Raw genomic sequence first — 19,503 nt, 5'->3', positions numbered from 1 at the left:
TGAGATCAAGGACATATAACAGAGGGAAACTTTTTAACGTAAGGTTAGGTAGCAGGCTAGCAGCATACAAGATAAAGAAGCAGACAGGAGATTTAAAGCTTTAAATGCTTTATACAAATAGTTTACACCACTGGATAGTAATATCTATATCTGGCATACAGCTACTTTTGTCACAGGTGAGACAAAAACTGTATTTAGAAAACACTTGTCATAAAATTTTAACCTTGATCCATGAATTGTCAGACAGACAAAAACTTTGGTAACATAAGACATCTTTAAATAAGGTATGCAGTATCCCTGTTTTGTACCTTCTGAGGTAAAAAGGCTAATACAAATAGCTAATGCCACCACCACCTGGTTAGAATTCCTCTGAAAGTACAATAGCTTAATTTTGAAATACCATATGCATAAATACATATCAGAAGAATACACCTTATATATAGTTGTTCACCTTTACTATACATCACAAAGGTTTCATTAAAATTTTGTCTGACACTACAAAGAAAAAAGGAATTGTTGGATGACATCAATATCTCAAGTGTTACAGATTCCCAAATAGGGATAAGGTCTGAAGGTTAAAGAGTAATGGATGGACAGGCTAAAAAACACATGAGCGTGATTAAAACAATTTGTTAATCAATTTCTATTCAATAGGTAGCAATGGAGGGAGAGATCCGTTTGCGCCAAAAATGCGTTCTTTTGCGCCACAACTTTTTTTCTCAGATGCTACTTTTGCATCTAAATTAGATGGTTTCATTTGCACCAAAAATAAAACATACGATGAGTTCCGAATATTGGCGCAAATGATACCCCTGAAAAACAGTAATTGGCGCAAAAGGACTGCTGCCGCAATGGACAAGTCTGATTAGCATTATGTGACTTTAAAAACAGAAATAAATAGTAAATATATTAAATATAACATGATGAATAATTTATTAAAGTGTTCCTAATATTAATATGCTAACATTTATTGGTCAAATAAAAAATTAAAAGCGTCTAACACCAGATCACTGTAATGAATGCTGTCATCTCTAAATAAAATATAATCTTGTAGAATCCTTGGTAAAGGCAAATTATCAATTAGTTGTTTATTTAACCTTCCTTGCTGGGCAAAATACAAAATAATCCTCTTTCTGCAAGCATGCTGTAACGTATGACTAGAATCTGAAAAAGAAAAAAAGTCTTAAAAATACTAAAACAGATTTCTGTTGTAATATTATATATCAAATCTAATGAATGAGAATTATCTTAATCAGGTTAAATCATTTCACCATTTCTTACATTCTATTTACATTTAGTCATTGTTGGATTCGAAAGAGTTATATAAGTAAGAATCAATGTCCCATAAATGATAAAATTTCTTCTTCATAAGTTTATTGAAAACCATATTAATGGACAATAGGTAATTACACAGAAAAAAGTATGAATGGATGAAAACTAGCATGAATTTATGATCTTATGTTAATTCCTTTATGTGTGTTTTGCTCATCTTATTATATTTGTCTGTATTCATAAAAAAATAAGGTTCAACTTCAAAACAAATTGTATTTGAATCATCAGATGAAAATGGCATTGTTCATGTTGTTAATTAGACAACAGATTTTTCTAGGTATAACTTTTGGGACTTTTCCAAAAGAAAAAAAATCAACCCAATGTTCCTTTGCATGAAATAAAGTTTTTAAGAGTTGTAGCCCTTCCTGTTTTTTAATCAAAAGAAGTAAAAAAAAAAATCAAAATTCTATATGCCAATTATCCTGTAATTTTCTTATCACATTTCTTGACGCTTTTATAGCTTAATAATTTATAATACATACTCTTTACATTTTTGACTTTACTTAATTTTATATTATTTTTGTAGTTTTGTGTTTTAAACTCCAAAGGAGTACTGCTAGCTCTTTCAATTAGCTATGAAGTAGCCATAGATTGAAGGACAAACAGACAGACATAAACCATGAACTTCTGTTTTGCTATAAATGGACATGGGTATATTTCTTTTTCTTTTGAATAAATTGTTCAAGATGTATTTACCTTTCATCTGCCAAACCAAAGAGATGCTGAGATGTCCTTCAATTAGATAGTTTTAAAATCAACTTTAAAATACAATACACATTATGTACCTTGTAATTTCAGGAGATATTCATTTTCTTCTCTGCTAAAAAATCTCTCGCAGAACTTGTTCATTTTTGGAATTTGACATGTGAAGAACATCAATAGCACAAATATGGGGAAGAGATTGGTCCCATTGGATTGCCTGACAATATCTATCAGGGTGAACTTTGTGTTATCACTATCATCATAATGATCCGCAATTGTTTCAAAACAAGACTCTGTATCAGCACCAAGAATTAACAGTGGTATTAAATATTTTCCATATATCTTCCTCTGCGTAAATCCTTTAACAAATACATGATTGGTAAGGTCATTTTGTATTGCAAGTAAAACTGTCAAATTGCCTACACATCTTTCATGATAAACATTTATACAAGCTTGGAACTTCAGTAATGTCATATATAAACTATATGCAGTTCTGCAGAGTGAAGCTACCAAGGGAGGTAATTCTGATTGGTCTTGAGGATTGGGTGACAATCCTGCTCGGAGTAAGAGATCAACACCAACCATTGGCCATTTATATCTGACATGACTTAAAATTCCAGCACAATGTTTATACCCAAGCACTGAAAATAGCAAATGTCTGACATTCTCATGTTCAAATGGTTCTTCTGTGAATGGAATCAATGCCTTAACATTTAGTCCAGCTGCAATTAATATCTCCAGACATGTAGTGTCCTCTAGCTGTAGTGACAAGTAAAGAGGATGCATGAACTGTACAGCATTGTGGAAGAGAAATTCCAAGTTTGTTACCGGTAGTAACATCTGTAAGCATCTAAAATAAATAATAAATATTATTATGTAAATATGAAAATAAATGTAAGACAACTAAACTTTATACATTTTTGACTTTCTTTTTGTGAATACAAGATTAAAATCATAAAGTAAATTAAAGTATTGGACACAGCAAAACCTTCATCAATTCAATCCTAATAACTCAAATTTTGGAATAATTATCAAAACAATTATATCAGTACAAAACATGTCACCCTTGAACACAGTACAGTGAAACCTTTCAATATTCAGTTCTAATACATGTAACACAAATTTTGGGATAAGTACTACACTTATTGCTGCAGTACAACATATGATTCCCTTCCATTACAAATAAGATTGAGGAAAAATAATGTACACCTGTTGGCATGTAATATATGATATGATATTTGGTTCTGTGCATAACTAAATTTCTTTCAAAATATGTATCTCATTAGCTTTGGCACCTATAATTTTCTGACTTACATAATATTCTGACCAATTACAGTATTATGAGCAACACTCCTTTAAGATTTTTTGTATTGACCAAAAATTGGGTTTAACAATTAATTTCATCTTGGTAAATTATTTTTTTAACAATTTTACTTTTTCTGAATGTACCAATAATAATTTTAAAGACTTTTAGACATCTATTAACCTTGGTTTGTTTTGATAGATTGCAAAGTGTGCAGCTATAGCATTGAGATCTTTGACAGGAACATTTGCATCAGCACCATAGTCCAGTAACAACCTAATACAATCATCATGTCCACCCTGGGCTGCTATCAACAAGGGGCTGGCATTGTCTGATGCTGTTCTGTTTACAACTTCCAATACACCTATTAAATAAGAGACACACATCACATTTAAATATGAAGTAAATGAATACCTTAAATTGGAAAATTAATTATCACTGCCTGTACCAAGTCAGGAATATGACAGTTGTTATCCATTTGTTTGATGTGTTTGAGCTTTAAACATTGCCATTTAATGAGGGGCTTTCCATTTTGAAATTTCCTCAAAGTTCAGTAATTTTGTTATTTTAATTTTTCCAAAACCTCAAAATAAATATGTATTCCAAATATCTTGTCTTAAAATAAGTATGTAATAATAAAACTACTAATTACATATAAAGGCAAATATTAAGTGGAGGTAGCCAAGTATGGTATCCAAATATACCATAAACTGTAATTGACAACTAAATAAAAATGTAATGAATGTTAACAACAATCATGTGGATTGCAATATGGATGTATATAATACAGAAATAAGTTTCTCTCACAGAAAATGTAGATAGTGATGACATAAATATTTAAAGAGCTGTGTTATACTTAATTATAAGAGAATTTGTATATTTCAATTCTTCTATTTTAATACCTTTATCTTTAGCAACTTTTAGAAGAATCCTAAGACAATCTTTGTGACCAAACTGTGAGGCCAAGAAAACAGGTGTTAGTTCCTCGTCAGCACAAATGTCAAGTCTGGCACCATGTCCTACTAAATAGGCCAGGATAGTTGCATGACCTTTCTCTGCAGCAGTGTGTAGAGCAGTGTAACCTGTGTAGATCTGATGGTTTATGTGTGCTCCATTCCTCAGGAGTAGTTTTACACAATCCATGTTATCCACATTTACAGCTAAAATTATAAAGTATTGATGAATGCTGGTGTCTTTACACTCATAAACGCATTCATTTAACTCTGAATATACAGTGTTTTCAAGTTGAAATGTGAGCAAGTGTTCATAAAAAGGTACCCCCACTATAAGTATTTTCAATGAATTTTATTTTTTTGATAAGCATAGATTTGAAAGCACAACAGTGTAGCATGCTCAAATGAAGCTTGATTTGTAGTCTTTGTGAAATTTAAGTGTCCAGCAAACAGTTAAATTATTCCGCACACAGAAAGTTGACAAGTGATGCTCTTGAAAATGCCACATACAGTATAGCATGGTCCCATCAAATTCCAGGAAAACTATAATTTGAAGGTTCTGTGCAAAACACTACCAAATTTTGTGGGATAGAGCAACTAACGTATAGACACACAGACGGAAGGAAAGACATGAACAAGTTGATGTAATTCCTTTACTAAAGACAGTATAAAAAAAAATTGAGTACCAACATACCTTGCCCTTTCAATACAAAAAGGAGTGACTACTTCCTTTTTACAGGTATTACCCTGCTAGCTCACCCCAAAGTTACCTTAGCTTTATTAGGTAAAACCTTTCAGAATTTTGAGTCATCAATGATTTTCAACACTTGTACTTTATTTGGCCTTTTTGATTATTTTTTTTAATTTGAGCGTCACTGATGACTCTATTGAAAATGGAATATGTGTCTGGTGTACAAAATTTTAATCCTGGCATCTATAAAGAGTTTGCCCATAACATGCTTAGTTACCTTCCCACAGTGGAGCAAAGTTTTCCTTGGTTGTTGTGTTTACGTTTGCAGAATATCCAATAAGAGCTCTGCAACATGCAAAATGGCCACCTCTGGCTGCCAATAACAATGAAGTCTCCTCTTCAAATGTTTTCCACTCAACATCAACATCTGAAAGAAATATCCTTTTTCTTAAATATATATTGTATACCCTAATACCTTGTTTATTAGTAGATACAAGGTAATTAGTTTAAACATTTTGAATACTGAATATATTAATTGCAAGAGCATATGTCCACAACATTCAATTTATCAACAGGTCAAAATTCATGTTATATAGACTTCTCAGTGAGGGTTGTATTCCATTTTTAAAGTGAATGCAGTAAAAAAAATTAAGGTCACTGTCATAAATGATTTCATTATTAATTAGCAGATGAATTGTACAACAAAAGTATATTTAATCAGCCAACCATCTTTATAATGTAAATTCAAATAAAAAAGTAAACATGCATTCCCTTCCTTATAGTTTATTTTTTCCTAACTGTACAAAGTAATAGATAACTACCTAGCCTCAGTAAAAAATCCAAGCAGCCAGTGTGTCCATTAGCAGCAGCCTCATGTATTGGTGTCCATCCTCTGTTGTCTCGTACATCTACTAGACGACCTGAAACATCATTTCATATATAAAATACCTTAAAATCACAACTTATAATAAGTATGTGAGTTATCACAAGTAGACTTTTTCTAGGTGGCTAAATTTAAAAAAAAAATTGAGTAAAATTGGGAATAAATCATTGTATATAATTTTAAATATTCTATTTTGTTCTTGAATGTCTACAAATGTATGGATTTGTTATTAAAGGCCTCAATGAAAATTACTCAATTTTTAAGTTCATATTCCTTAAATAATATATGTACTGTAACCTCAATGAAAATTACTCAATTTTTAAGTTCATATTCCTTAAATAATATATGTACTGTAACTTCTACAGTACATATATTATTTAAGGAATATGAACTTAAAAATTGAGTAATTTTCATTGAGGCCTTTAATAACAAATCCATACATTTGATCAATGAAGTTTTAGTTTGGGGTTTGCTTTTGTAAATAAATGTGATCTGGTATTTATTTGCTGCTGTAATGTAACATTTAGTTAACAAGACGTTAACAAGTCGTTTTATGGCTTTTCTTCAGGTATCTCTATTCATTTTTGAAAACAGAATCATAACCTCTAAATGTGAAGGCATTTTAAATCATGTGTATATCTTGTCAAACAATTTTTGTGGCAGCTTTTGTTAATAGACAATCATACCACAACTCTTTATTATTAAATTTTCTAGGTATGAATAATTGGAGATGTAAGATTATTTATTCAATGAGACATCTTCATACAAAACTGAAAATTCTAGGAGACAACATACCAACGGTTAATTAGTAAGTCAACAGCAACTCGGATCAGAAGAAAAATACCTTAAGATTTTTCAATAATTAGTACTTGAAGTATTGCTGTTAAAAAAAACATACCATGCCAAACTAACTGTTGTACCAGACCAAGGTCACCATTACGAGCTGCTATTCCTACTGAAGAACATGTGTCCTGATAGGTTTCATTGAAATCCATTACATACCAAATCTATCAGAATGAAAAAATGGAAGTAGATGTTCACATGTTACATGTATTTATACATTTGTATCTTCACATGTCACAATAGCTTACCGGTAGTCATTTCTGGTATTTGAGTACATTTTTTCTTAATAAACAAATTTGTGTCTTAGAAATTCTTATGTGTACAGAGCCTTTTATAGTTGATTGTGCGGTATGGCCTTTTCTCATTGTTGAAGGCCTTACAGTGATCTAAAGTTGTTAATTTCTGTAACATTTGGGCACCAGGTCTCTTGTGGAAAGTTTTCTCATTAGCAATCATACAACATCTTCTTTTATACATACTCTGTATTTCAATCAGATTGTCATAAATTAAGAAATTTTTAAAATAACAGCACATTGTTCATAAAAAACAAGATCAAAGACAATTTATTTGATAACCATAACTTTCAACAAATGATAACAAATGAAGCAATGTGTAAATGATTTGTAAATGAAAAAAAATCTAGTTTACTGTTGTACTGCATCTGTCATCAGAATAAAAATAAATTTGTCTGTAAACTGAAAATGTTGGGCACAATAAACAAAATATATACTCTGAATTCATATATTTTCGAGGGTACCTATTTTTCTAGATTAAGGAAAGCTTGCATATTTAATTTTGTGGTTTTGATGAAGTCTGCATACATGCCATACAAGCCTACATAAAATTTTATCATCCATTGAACATTTAATTTCATGGTTTGCCTGTACTCACAAAATCCTCGAAAATTGGTATCCCACAAATAATTATTAATCCACAGTATGTTGAAGTCTTAAAGATAAAGGTTTACACCGTATCACAATAGACAATAGACAATATTTATTAGCACTAACACATTTACATTAAATGGTTATCATGGTTATGGCATACAGTATTGAAACAATAAATTGACAATAGATAAATTGACTATAATTATATTAGAGTGACAGTGGTATATTCACAGGGTAAAAACCTATAAATATGTGTGTTTTCAGACAGTTTTAAAACACATTTTAATGTTCATGAACAAAAAACAAAAATTAGGATACCTATTATAAAAAGAAATATAAATATTACAGATGTTCTCAATAAAAAAACAATCATTAATATACTTTATGGTGATTTTTATGATGACTGGCAGACTGATATTTAAAAGTGCGGTCATATGGGTCAGTGTTAGAGATGACTGCAATTTAATAAAATTAAAATTAAGATTTTAACATAAACTTTCATATCAACTTTGCATTATCAATGCTCGATGTAAATGAGGTAATGATCATATAGACGAGTAGTATGAACACCATACACTAATAAAAGTCTTACTATTGCTTATAATATCTGAGGGGGGATAGGACCTTTATCAGGACTCCAGGATCGGGTGTTTTTAAGCTCGGGATTTCGGGATTGACCCTTTCGGGATCCAGGAATTATTTTTTCGAATTTCGGGACCTCGGCATTTCATATTTTTAAGCCCGGAATTTCGGGATTTCGTGTTTTTAAACCCAGGATTTTGGGATCAGGACCCCTCCTACCCCCCCTCATATCTGAAAAACAGATTTAATCAGATAAACTTACTGAATGAATGAGCCATAATTATTAGCTTGTTTTATTTATCTTTTCATCTGATGACTAAATTCTTTCATCATTGTCTATTACGAAGAGTTGTAATCGGGTACCTTCGTGACTTATAACAGTAAAAAAACTTGTCAAATGATGTCAACATTAATTTTTGGTGCATGACAATTAAAAAATGACAAATTTTTAAGAATCACGTTATTTTTTTCCAAAAATAACATTAATGATTATCATTTAAGACCTCTAAAGAACCATGATACAGATATTTTGACAAATCACAACGTTTGATGGCTGACGGTAATGGGTATTCCTATCCTCATTAAGTACTGTATAAAAATGAAAGTCCAGTTGTCAAATTTACCTTTTTATTTGTAACCTTCTATAGGTTTTTGAGAAGAGCATGTAGAGTCAAAAGGGATAAAGTTGAATGCTCTTTCTGATCATTGCTATTTGTTCCTCTCATATTCTTAATAAGAGAATTCATATTGCATGCATTATTTTTGTCAGACAGCAACTTTACTTTTAGTTTGTATGGATTTTCCACATCTCACAAAATGGTCTGTCTGTAGACCGGGTTATTAGCTTTACCATTCATAGAACATTAAAGTGTTCGTTTATGTTTAATATATTTTGCAATTTGTAGTTTTGAATATATATTCTTAGATATACTAACCATTTATGGAATTATGTTTTTTATTTGTTTTATAGAAGACGCTTTTGAGTTTGGCATAACCCATTATAAAACATTATTTTATACACTTTACTGTAGTTTTTTTTAACTTCCGGTAATTCAACGAACAGAAATCGTAAATAAATATCTGTTTTTACCCATTAATGCTGTAGATCTCAAGTGTATATTCCGTCATGGGGTCGTCTAAAAAACACAAAGAAAAGGACCGTGAACACAAAAGAAAACACCGTCACAGATCTCGATCGAGAGAACGAAAGCGACATAAACACAGTCGAAAAGACAACAAACCACATGAAGATGAACAAGAATACACTCACGAAGGATATGATGAAAACTATGATGACTACAATCGAGCACCACTACAAAAAGTTCTAGCAGATGTTGGTAGGTGTCAAGAAATTTGGCTTCCATCTATGTAAAATTATTTTCTGATTTCCCTTACTGCCGAGTGTCTTCTATTTTCAGTTTCCGCACTCCATCATAAATTATATACACCTTATCCCCATTTGTCTGCCATTACTGGATATCACACAGGTTCCCATAAAATTTTGACGTCATAAAACAAAATAGCTGACGCCACAATGGAAAAGTGATTGTTGTATGCGTCAAAAGTTCAAGCGGCCGGGTCAGCCGGGATTAGCGATAAGGTTTATTGATGACTATGTGCTGTGCCGATCCGAAGTCACATTTTTAGCTCACCTGGCCCGAAGGGCCAAGTGAGCTTTTCCCATCACTTGTCGTCCGTCGTCGTCGTCGTCGTCCGTCGTCGTTAACTTTTACAAAAATCTTCTCCTCTAAAACTACTGGGCCAAATTAAACCAAACTTGGTTACAATCATCATTGGGGTATCTAGTTTAAAAAATGTGTGGCGTGACCCGGCCAACCAACCAAGATGGCCGCCATGGCTAAAAATAGAACATAGGGGTAAAATGCAGTTTTTGGCTTATAACTCAAAAACCAAAGCATTTAGAGCAAATCTAACATGGGATAAAATTGTTTATCAGGTCAAGATCCATCTGCCCTCAAATTTTCAAATGAATGCGACAACCCGTTATTGGGTTGCTGCCCCTGAACTGGTAATTTTTGGGAATTTTTGCTGTTTTTGGCTATTATCTTGAATATTATTATAGATAGAGATAAACTGTAAACAGCAATAATGTTCAGCAAAATAAGATTTACAAATAAGTCAACATGACCAAAATGGTTAGTTGACCCCTTTAGGAGTTATTGACCTTTATAGTCAATTTTAAACCATTTTTCGTAAATCTTAGTAATCTTTTACAAAAATCTTCTCCTCTGAAACTACTGGGTCAAATTAATCCAAACTTGTCCATAATCATCTTTGGGATATCTAGTTTTAAAAATGGGTGGCGTGACCCGGCAAACCAACCAAGATGGCCGCCATGGCTAAAAATAGAACATAGGGGTAAAATGCAGTTTTTGGCTTATAACTCAAAAACCAAAGCATTTAGAGCAAATCTGACATGCGGTAAAAGTGTTTATCAGGTCAAGATCTATCTGTCCTGAAATTTTCAGATGAATTGGACAACCTGTTGTTGGGTTGCTGCCCCTGAATTGGTAATTTTAAGGAAATTTTGCTGTTTTTGGTTATTATCTTGAATATTATTATAGATAGAGATAAACTGTAAACAGCAATAATGTTCAGCAAAGTAAGATTTACAAATAAGTCAGCATGACCAAAATGGTCAGTTGACCCCTTTAGGAGTTATTGCCCTTTATAGTCAATTTTTAACCATTTTTTCGTAAATCTTAGTAATCTTTTACAAAAATCTTCTTCTCTGAAACTACTGGGCCAAATTAAACTAAACTTGGCCACAATCATCATAGGGGTAACATGTTTAAAAAAATGTGTGGCGTGACCCGGCCAACCAACCAAGATGGCCGCCATGACTAAAAATAGAACATAGGGGTAAAATGCAGTTTTTGGCTTATAACTCAAAAACCAAAGCATTTAGAGCAAATCTGACAATGGGTAAAATTGTTAATCAGGTCAAGATCTATCTGCCTTCAAATTTTCAGATGAATCCAACAACCCATTGTTGGGTTGCTGCCCCTAAATTGGTAATTTTAAGAAAATTTTACTGTTTTTGGTTATCTTGAATATTATTATAGATAGAGATTAACTGTAAACAGCAATAATGTTCAGCAAAGTAAGATTTACAAATAAGTGAACTTGACCGAAATGGTCAGTTGACCCCTTTAGGAGTTATTGCCTTTTATAATAAATTTTTAACCATTTTTCCGTAAATCTTAGTAATCTTTTACAAAAATTTTCTTCTCTGAAACTACTGGGCCAAATTAATCCAAACTTGGCCACAATCATCTTTGGGGTATCTAGTTTAAAAAATGTGTCCGGTGACCTGGCCATCCAACCAAGATGGCTGCCATAGCTAAAAATAAAACATAGGGGTAAAATGCAGTTTTTGGCTTATAACTCAAAAACCAAAGCATTTAGAGCAAATCTGACATTGGGTTGAATTGTTTATCAGGTCAAAATCTATCTGCCCTGAAATTTCGGATGAATCAGACAACCCGTTGTTGGGTTGCTGCCCCTAAATTGGTAATTTTAAGGAAATTTTACTGTTTTGGGTTATTATCTTGAATATTATTATAGATAGAGATAAACTTTAAACAGCAATAATGTACAGCAAAGTAAGATTTACAAATAAGTCAACATGACTGAAATGGTCAATTGACCCCCTAAGGAGTTATTGTCCTTTATAGTCAATTTAGTTCATTATAGATAGAGATAATTGTAAGCAGCAAGAATGTTCAGTAAAGTAAGATGTACAAACACATTATCATCACCAAAACACAATTTTGTCATGAATCCATCTTCTTCCTTTGTTTAATATTCACATAGACCAAGGTGAGCGACACAGGCTCTTTAGAGCCTCTAGTTCATGTTTGAATTTATGCAAATTTCTCATTCTTGCTTTATCTCTTTCAGATAAAATCCTCAAGATTAAACATTGTGTTATATATGTCTTTAGAGGTTCAAAATGAGGGGGGCAGGACGTGGGGATCAGGTGTTTTTAAGCTAGGGCTTTCGGGATTGAACGTTTCGGGATCCGGGATTTATTTTTTACAATTTTAGGGATGTCTGGATTATTTTTTTTTAAATTTCATGTTTTTAAGCCTGTGATTTTGGGATCAGGACCCCTACAACCCTCCCTCCGTAATGTAATAGTCATTAGGGTGTTACGTCATTGTTGGGCATGAGACGTTACTGACATCAAGTTTCTGGCACACATAATGCAACTTTAAAATGTTTCTGCAGCTAGAGGTGTCACGGAATAGAAGGTCCTTCATAATATAAGTTCCTAAAGGAAGAAATATTCTGGAATATTATTTCCACAGGAATAAATATTACAGTATATGTTCCTAACGGAATAAATGGTATAGAATATTTGTTCCAACTGGTACAGGTATTATGACATTGTTTATTACAGTTCCAGTGGAACTTTTGTTCTAGGTGGAACAAATATACGTTGACACAGGGTTAAGCAGTGATTTTGCTAGAGCTAATAATTTTTCATTATTTACAACCTGTTTTCCAAATGACAAAAGTATTTCACATCAATTTCGTCACTTTTTGTGTAAAATCATTTTCCATGAAAATACTATAAAAATTTTTGTGACATGTTTATGAGCCTCAGCTAATAAACATTTACAACAGGTGTTTTAAAGATGTGATAACAGTAAACCTGCTTATTGCCATCAGATGTTTCACTATTGAGTTATTTATTAATTAGAATATATAATAAACCTCAAAATTGACCATCATAATGATTTTCTACAGTAAAATCAGTCAATTTCAATTTCAATATTTCTCAAGGTAGACAACCATAATTTGCAGTTTGTTCGTGGTAGTTTTTGAAATATGATGATAAAAAATGCTTTATTTTTAATTTATTCAACATTTCATTAATAATGTTAATGGTACAAGTTTTTTAATTTCCATTGCTTGCATTTTGTGATAAAACTATGAAATGTGATCAAATTCAATATATATATTTCAACTGTTGCACTAAATAACTTAACATTACAATACAAAACAATTGCATATCATATGAAATATAAAAATTCTGTGACCCTTTTCACAAAAAAATCTCATGATCATAAGTTTAACTGAAATGTTCATGGCATGCCATTTTTCTTATAAAAGCTAGCGCACAATTGTTTTAAAGATATCTTCTTATCTACTTGTAGCTCAAGAGACATCAGCAAGTGGTGGAGGCCTGGAATTGAGCATAGAAGAAACAAAGTAAGTGATTAAAGAAGACATTCAGAGAAAAATGAATACCCTGAAATAATTCATAATACATTGTAACTGCTGGAACAAACAAAAAAAACATCAATATGAAGTTCAGAAAACTTATATATAAATGATGTATTTTATACAAGCTATTTTATTTCATTAGTTCATTCCTTTTTATCAAGAAAGATTTTATTGTATTTAGAGTACATGCATATTAAATCAGTTGCAAGAATATATGGAAGGTTTCTACTGTAATAATGTTTCGACTATAAATGACTGGACTAATGACAATATCTTGCTAAATGTGCTTATTCTAATCCTCCTCAAATACATGTAGTAGATGGGGGTAACTTCATGATATCTATCAGATTTTAAAAAGAAGTCCTGACTATGGTTTCTATTGGTCATGTTTGGAGAATACCAAAGGTTATCATGTCAAAAAACCTTTTTGTTGTAATTAAATGTTTGACATCTAAAGCTAAAATGCAGAAACTACCTACCTCTCCCTAATTTTGATGTTGCTGTCAAAAGTCTTTGTCCATGCATGTCCAAGTCTTTCCCTTTTGTGGTTAATTTTTTGTCATAATGAATGACTATTATATTGTAAAAATATTTATATGTTGGCATTGACATATTTGACAGATTTTAGGGAACAATATCTCAAAAACCAAACCATTTAGAGCAAATCTGACAGATGAATTGGACAACCTGTTGATAGGTTGCTGCCCCTGAATTGGTAATTTTTAGGAAATTTTGCTGTTTTTGGTTATGATCCTGAATATTATTATAGATAGAGATAAACTGTATGCAGCAATAATGTTCAGCAAAGTAATATTTACAAATAAGTCAACTTGACCAAAACTTAAGGAGTTATTGCCCTTTATAGTCAATTTTTAATCATTTTTCGAAAATCTTAGTAATCTTTTACAAAAATCTTCTCCTCTGAAACTACTATGCCAAATTAAATCAAAACTTGGCCACAATCATCATTCGGGTATCTAGTTATAAAAGTGTGTCCAGTGACCCGTCCAACCAACCAAGATGGCCGCCATGGCTTAAAATAGAACATGGGGGTAAAATGCAGTTTTTGGCTTATATCTCAAAAACCAAATCTGACATCAGGTAAAATTGTTTATCAGGTTAAGATCTATCTGCCCTGAAATTTTTAGATGAATCGGACAACCAGTTGTTGGGTTGCTACCCCTGAATTGGTAATTTTAAGGAAATTTTGCCATTTTTGGTTATTATCTTGAATATTACATGTATAATAGATAGGGATAAAATGTAAACAGCAATAATGTACAGCAAAGTAAGGCCTAATAAAAATAAGTCAACATGACCAAAATGGTCAATTTACCCCCTAAGGAGTTATTGACCTTTATAGTCAATTTTAAACATTTTCATAAAATTTGTAAATTTTTCCTAACATTTTCCACTGTAACTACTTGGCCAAGTTCATAATAGAAAGAGATATTGTAAGCAGCAAGAATGTTTAGTAAAGTAAGATCTACAAACACATTACCATCACCAAAACACAATTTTGTCATGAATCCATCTGTGTTCTTTGTTTAATATTCACATAGACCAAGGTGAGCGACACAGGCTCTTTAGAGCCTCTAGTTTTATTTACTCAATTAGAATTAAATCAATACTAACAGAGATGAGATCCTGACAGATCAGGGTGTTTTGTTTCAATAATAAGAAGGCACATTGTCTATGGATCTATTTAAGATATACTAAACAATTTCTTTTTTTTTATGCCCCACCTACGATAGTAGAGGGGCATTATGTTTTCTGGTCTGTGCCTCCGTTCGTCCGTTCGTTCGTCCCGCTTCAGGTTAAAGTTTTTGGTCGAGGTAGTTTTTGATGAAGTTGAAGTCCAATCAATTTGAAACTTAGTACACATGCTCCCTATGATATGATCTTTCTAATTTTAATGTCAAATTAAAGTATTGACCCCAATTTCATGGTCCACTGAACAAAAAAGAAGATAGTGTGAAGCTCAGGTTAAAGTTTTTGGTCAAGGTAGTTTTTGATGAAGTTGAAGTCCAATCAACTTGAAACTTAGTACATATGTTAACTATGATATGATCTTTCTAATATTTTAAGGTAAATACCTGAAATAAGACATGCAGTCATGCAGTTTATCTTTATTTAATGAAACAGTGTGATTTGAATTTTTTTATGAATATTTTCAGTCGTATCCGTGCTAAGCTTGGATTGAAACCACTAGAGGTTAATTATCCAGCACTAGTTAAAGCGGGTAGGTACAAGAAAATATATAGAAATAAAAAATTTGTAATGAGGCATTCAATTTTGATATTAATCACTTTATAATGTATTTGGAATTAAAATTGCACATTCATTATATATGAATTAGGAAAAATATTAGTTTTGAAAATGATAGTGTGCCCTTTACAATTTCAAAAAAAGAACATGGCAGAAAATAAACAAACCTTGAGAAATCAAGTTTTATTCTTATTTCTTGCTATTGTACATGTACTACATGTATATAATCGGCACACCTGTCTGGCAGGTTTTGGAGAATAAAACTGGCTTATACAAGCCTGAATTTAATACTCTTCAAAATACCAATAACTAAATATTTTATGTAATTGTAGTATGAACTCATCTTTTTCAGTGATTCTCTTTTGTTATATCTGAATGTTATATTGTATAAAGTTTAGAGAATTTGTTGTTGATGGCAAAACATTGATTGTTTTTGTTTAAATTATTCACAAAATTTATAAACTTGCATCAATATAAGCTTTATATTTTGTACAAACACATGTCTGTTGTTAAGACTGTCTTATAGATGTATTTTGGTTATTATTGATGTCTACCCCACATCTTCAATTATCGATACAAATCAGCTGTGACTGTTGCTCTATATTTGTTATGATATTTATTTTAGACGTAGACGAGGATGGAAATGAGGCTGGAGAGGATGCTCCTTTTGTTACAGAAGACGGTGACGTACATAAACCAGCAGTCAACATTACAGCTAAGAAAGAAACAGATAAATTCAAAGAAAAAATGGAGAGAATGAAGGAAAAACGCAAACATAGTCAGAAACTAAGGTTAGAGATTAATTAGTTTGACAGACTGCAATATTTTGATATTAACTAGAAAGTCAATTAGTTTTACTGACTTAAATCAATTGTTTTCAAGTCTTCGAGTACTCAACTGTTCTTCGCATATTATTACGCTTAAGTTACTGTCAAATTGTATGATTAAACTGACCATGCGTATTGTTGTGCGTTTGTTTTTCTACATTGGCTAGAGGTATAGGGGGAGGGTTGAGATCTCAGAAAACATGTTTAACCCTGCCGCAATTTTGCGCCTGTCCCCAGTCAGGAGCCTGTGGCGTTTGTTAGTCTGGTATGATTTTGAATTTTAGTTTCTTGTGTATAATTTGGAGTTTAGTATGACGTCCATTATCACTGAACTAGTATGCATATTTGTTTAGGGGCCAGCTGAAGGACGCCTCAGGGTGCGGGAGTTTCTAGCTACATTGAAGACCCATTGGTGGCCTTCGGCTGTTATCTGCTCTATGGGCAGGTTGTTGTCACTTTGACACATTCCCCATTTCCATTCTCAATTTTATAACTTATAGCAACATGGAGAAGATTGATGATGAGCTTTTTGGCACTGATTATTATGAAAAAGGGAACCAAAAATGTAGAAGTTTAAAAACATATCTTTGCAATTTTATACATACAGTTTGACATGTAAATGAAACGTTTTACTGTAAATTCCTGTAGTTACATATATACTAAATCCAGGTTGCAAATCCCTCAGGCAAAGTTCACCAGAGATAGTTTTGGCTATTTTGCTGTGCCAGCAAAATCTCTTTATTTTTTTATTTTGAAACTTTTGGGATTGAACATACCATGTGAATATTATTTCAGATGTTTGGGATTTGTCTTGCACAGAACTTGGTGTCACATGATTTTATATATATATATGTCGTGTACATTTTATTATTTTGTACAGGTTATTACTTGTACAAAATTTTCATACAAGTAATTACTTGTATGATGCCATCATACAGGTTATTACTTGTATAAATATAATTGTACAAGTAATAATAACCTGTACAAATTTTGTGGAGAAAAAGATAATAACTTGTATAACTCATTATCTTTCGTATTTTTTTAAATTTATATTGTGTTTGTTTTTCTGTTCTTATTTTCAAGTGTTTATCAGTATTATTTTTGAAATGTTAGAAGTTTACAGATGAACGAAGGACGCAAAGTAATGACATAAGCTCATGTGACATCTTATGCAAATTTAGCTAAACAGCTAGATTCCACGTAAATACGGACTTCTGGTGCAAAGTGACATGGTCGTTAAAAGCAAAAATAAATTGGTACCCTTCATTCATTTATTTCAGCTCTGGCCAAATGAGTTTAATATGTTTAAGTTCTGTAATTACATTAGCCGTAAATTCCCTTCCATTATCACTTTGCAGTATATGTGGAGATCCCATAAGTAGAAAAAAGTGATCCTGGTAGTGCATGATCCACTTGTATTCTCCATCTGGAAATGACTGATAGTCAACAAGGTCTACTTGACAACGGGAATTAAAGTCTGTAGAAGTGATAGAACGAACAACTAATTTTGTGGTTGCAGTACGACTTGTCCTCAAAATACACTGTTCACACATCTGAATGAAAATTCTGATAATTTCTCTGCTGATATTGGCAAATTGTTTTATTAACTCCTTGTATGTCTTGTGGATGCCTCCATGGCCAATTCCAGAATGTGCAGTTCTAACTAATGGATAAAGTTCATCTACTGTACAATAGTAAAAAAAAAAAATGTCGCCTTTGCGAATGAGTTTTTAAATGCCTGCTACACTCAAAAAATCATATTGCCTTAAGAAATATCTTTGAAGAGCAGTCTTTTTGGAACTTAATTTTGCTTTCTTTACATTCCCAATAGTCTCTCTGTATCTTTCACGTGTAAATAATGAATTATTAAGAGATTTATTATTGTCATCACACAATTTAATTATTTCATCATTAAATTTCTTTTCTATACTGTTTTCCATCTCTGCACTTTAGTTTTGACTACTTAAATGAACAGTTTTGCTCATATACCTTATATATTAAATGTACTTACATATTGAGAGTTTATACCTTTAGGCAAAGTAATGAATTATATGTTAAAAGGGAAACAATTTATTGTGAACTTCAAATAGGCCAATGTAAAATAATGATTTGTTCAAGTTATTATCTTTTTCTCCACAAAATTTGTACAGGTTATTACTTGTACAATTATATTTATACAAGTAATAACCTGTATGATGGCATCATACAAGTAATTACTTGTATGAAAATTTTGTACAAGTAATAACCTGTACAAAATAATAACATGTACACGACATATATATATCACTTTTACTTTCAACAAACTTAGTTTGCCATAAAGTTGCCTATAATTGCTTACATCTACTTCAATTTAACTTTGATGGAATTTTGTCTCATATGCTATCATTCCACATCATCTTATTTGATATAAATCCTAGTTCAATATTATATGGTACTAGTTATAGGGATATCTTATTTTAAAGAACTGGTATCATCTCAACATTTTAATTTCCAAATGCTTAAAAGTTGAATTGTAACATAATTGTTAAACATAATTTGATCAGTTAGATTAAAATGTATGTAAAATTTTTGTAAGACCAAAGTTAATAATAAAAGAAACTCTAAAACAAAAGCATTTGAGAATTTGAAATCCATGCTAGTCAAATATCTGTTACTTTAAGATTTTTTAGATTAGTCGAATTCAGTTTTGATAACAAATACAGAAAACAAAAAGTTTGATTTTAAGACATAGTACAATTAAATCAATCAGAAACTGGGGTTTGAAATAGATTTAATATTTATTTTTCAGTAAAGTTAAGACACTGGGTGAAAGTGATTCAGGAGATGATGCGTCTTCATGGGTAAAGAAAAGCAGAAAAATACAGACAGATAAAGAATTAGCAGCCAAAAGAGTAAGCTACATATTTTTTAATTGAAAAACCATTTTGAAGACCAGGTTTTCAAAGCAAAATATACAAATTTTCTACAAATACAAGT

At 31.7% G+C, this 19,503-nt stretch overlaps 2 protein-coding genes across 3 annotated transcripts in view; one reads left to right on the top strand and one right to left on the bottom strand.

Annotated features, from left to right (window-relative positions):
* Nucleotides 1-916: 916 nt before the first annotated feature.
* LOC139514233 (ankyrin repeat and SOCS box protein 3-like) lies at nt 917-9,031 on the bottom strand. 2 transcript variants are annotated; one of them, XM_071303099.1, is made up of 8 exons: nt 8,800-9,031; nt 6,763-6,871; nt 5,803-5,901; nt 5,259-5,408; nt 4,240-4,497; nt 3,521-3,701; nt 2,118-2,884; nt 917-1,164 (listed from the first exon to the last, which is right to left on the bottom strand). In XM_071303099.1, exons 2-8 carry the CDS (start codon nt 6,857-6,859, stop codon nt 968-970), a joined length of 1,749 nt encoding a protein of 582 aa, XP_071159200.1. In that variant the 5' UTR covers nt 6,860-6,871; nt 8,800-9,031; the 3' UTR covers nt 917-967. The 2 variants fall into 2 exon arrangements, with proteins under 2 accessions (XP_071159200.1, XP_071159201.1); XM_071303100.1 differs by having other exon boundaries at nt 8,959-9,026.
* The window catches only part of LOC139514232 (U4/U6.U5 tri-snRNP-associated protein 1-like), a 31,831-nt gene continuing 21,291 nt past the window's right edge, over nt 8,964-19,503 (top strand). Inside the window, exons 1-5 of the mRNA XM_071303097.1 lie at nt 8,964-9,513; nt 13,363-13,417; nt 15,610-15,674; nt 16,326-16,491; nt 19,316-19,418. Of these exons, the coding sequence (XP_071159198.1) occupies nt 9,303-9,513; nt 13,363-13,417; nt 15,610-15,674; nt 16,326-16,491; nt 19,316-19,418 (600 nt within the window). The 5' untranslated portion in view covers nt 8,964-9,302. The remainder of the gene's footprint in view (nt 9,514-13,362; nt 13,418-15,609; nt 15,675-16,325; nt 16,492-19,315; nt 19,419-19,503) is intronic.

Source organism: Mytilus edulis, chromosome 3 (genome assembly GCF_963676685.1).
Source record: "Mytilus edulis chromosome 3, xbMytEdul2.2, whole genome shotgun sequence".
Taxonomy (NCBI): Eukaryota; Metazoa; Mollusca; class Bivalvia; order Mytilida; family Mytilidae; genus Mytilus; species Mytilus edulis.
Note: the sequence above shows the minus strand (reverse complement) of the source record. Positions and strands in the feature narration are given on the sequence as shown.

What these genes read in the sequence shown, in the direction of transcription:
- LOC139514233 (XM_071303099.1), bottom strand. Translation starts at nt 6,859, where the DNA reads ATGGATTTCAATGAAACCTATCAGGACACATGTTCTTCAGTAGGAATA. An exon ending in CTTTGCTCCACTGTGGGAAG is followed by an intron (nt 4,498 to 5,258) that starts GTAACTAAGCAT and finishes TTATAATTTTAG; the next exon opens with CTGTAAATGTGGATAACATG. An exon ending in ATCTATCAAAACAAACCAAG is followed by an intron (nt 2,885 to 3,520) that starts GTTAATAGATGT and finishes TATTTATTTTAG; the next exon opens with ATGCTTACAGATGTTACTAC.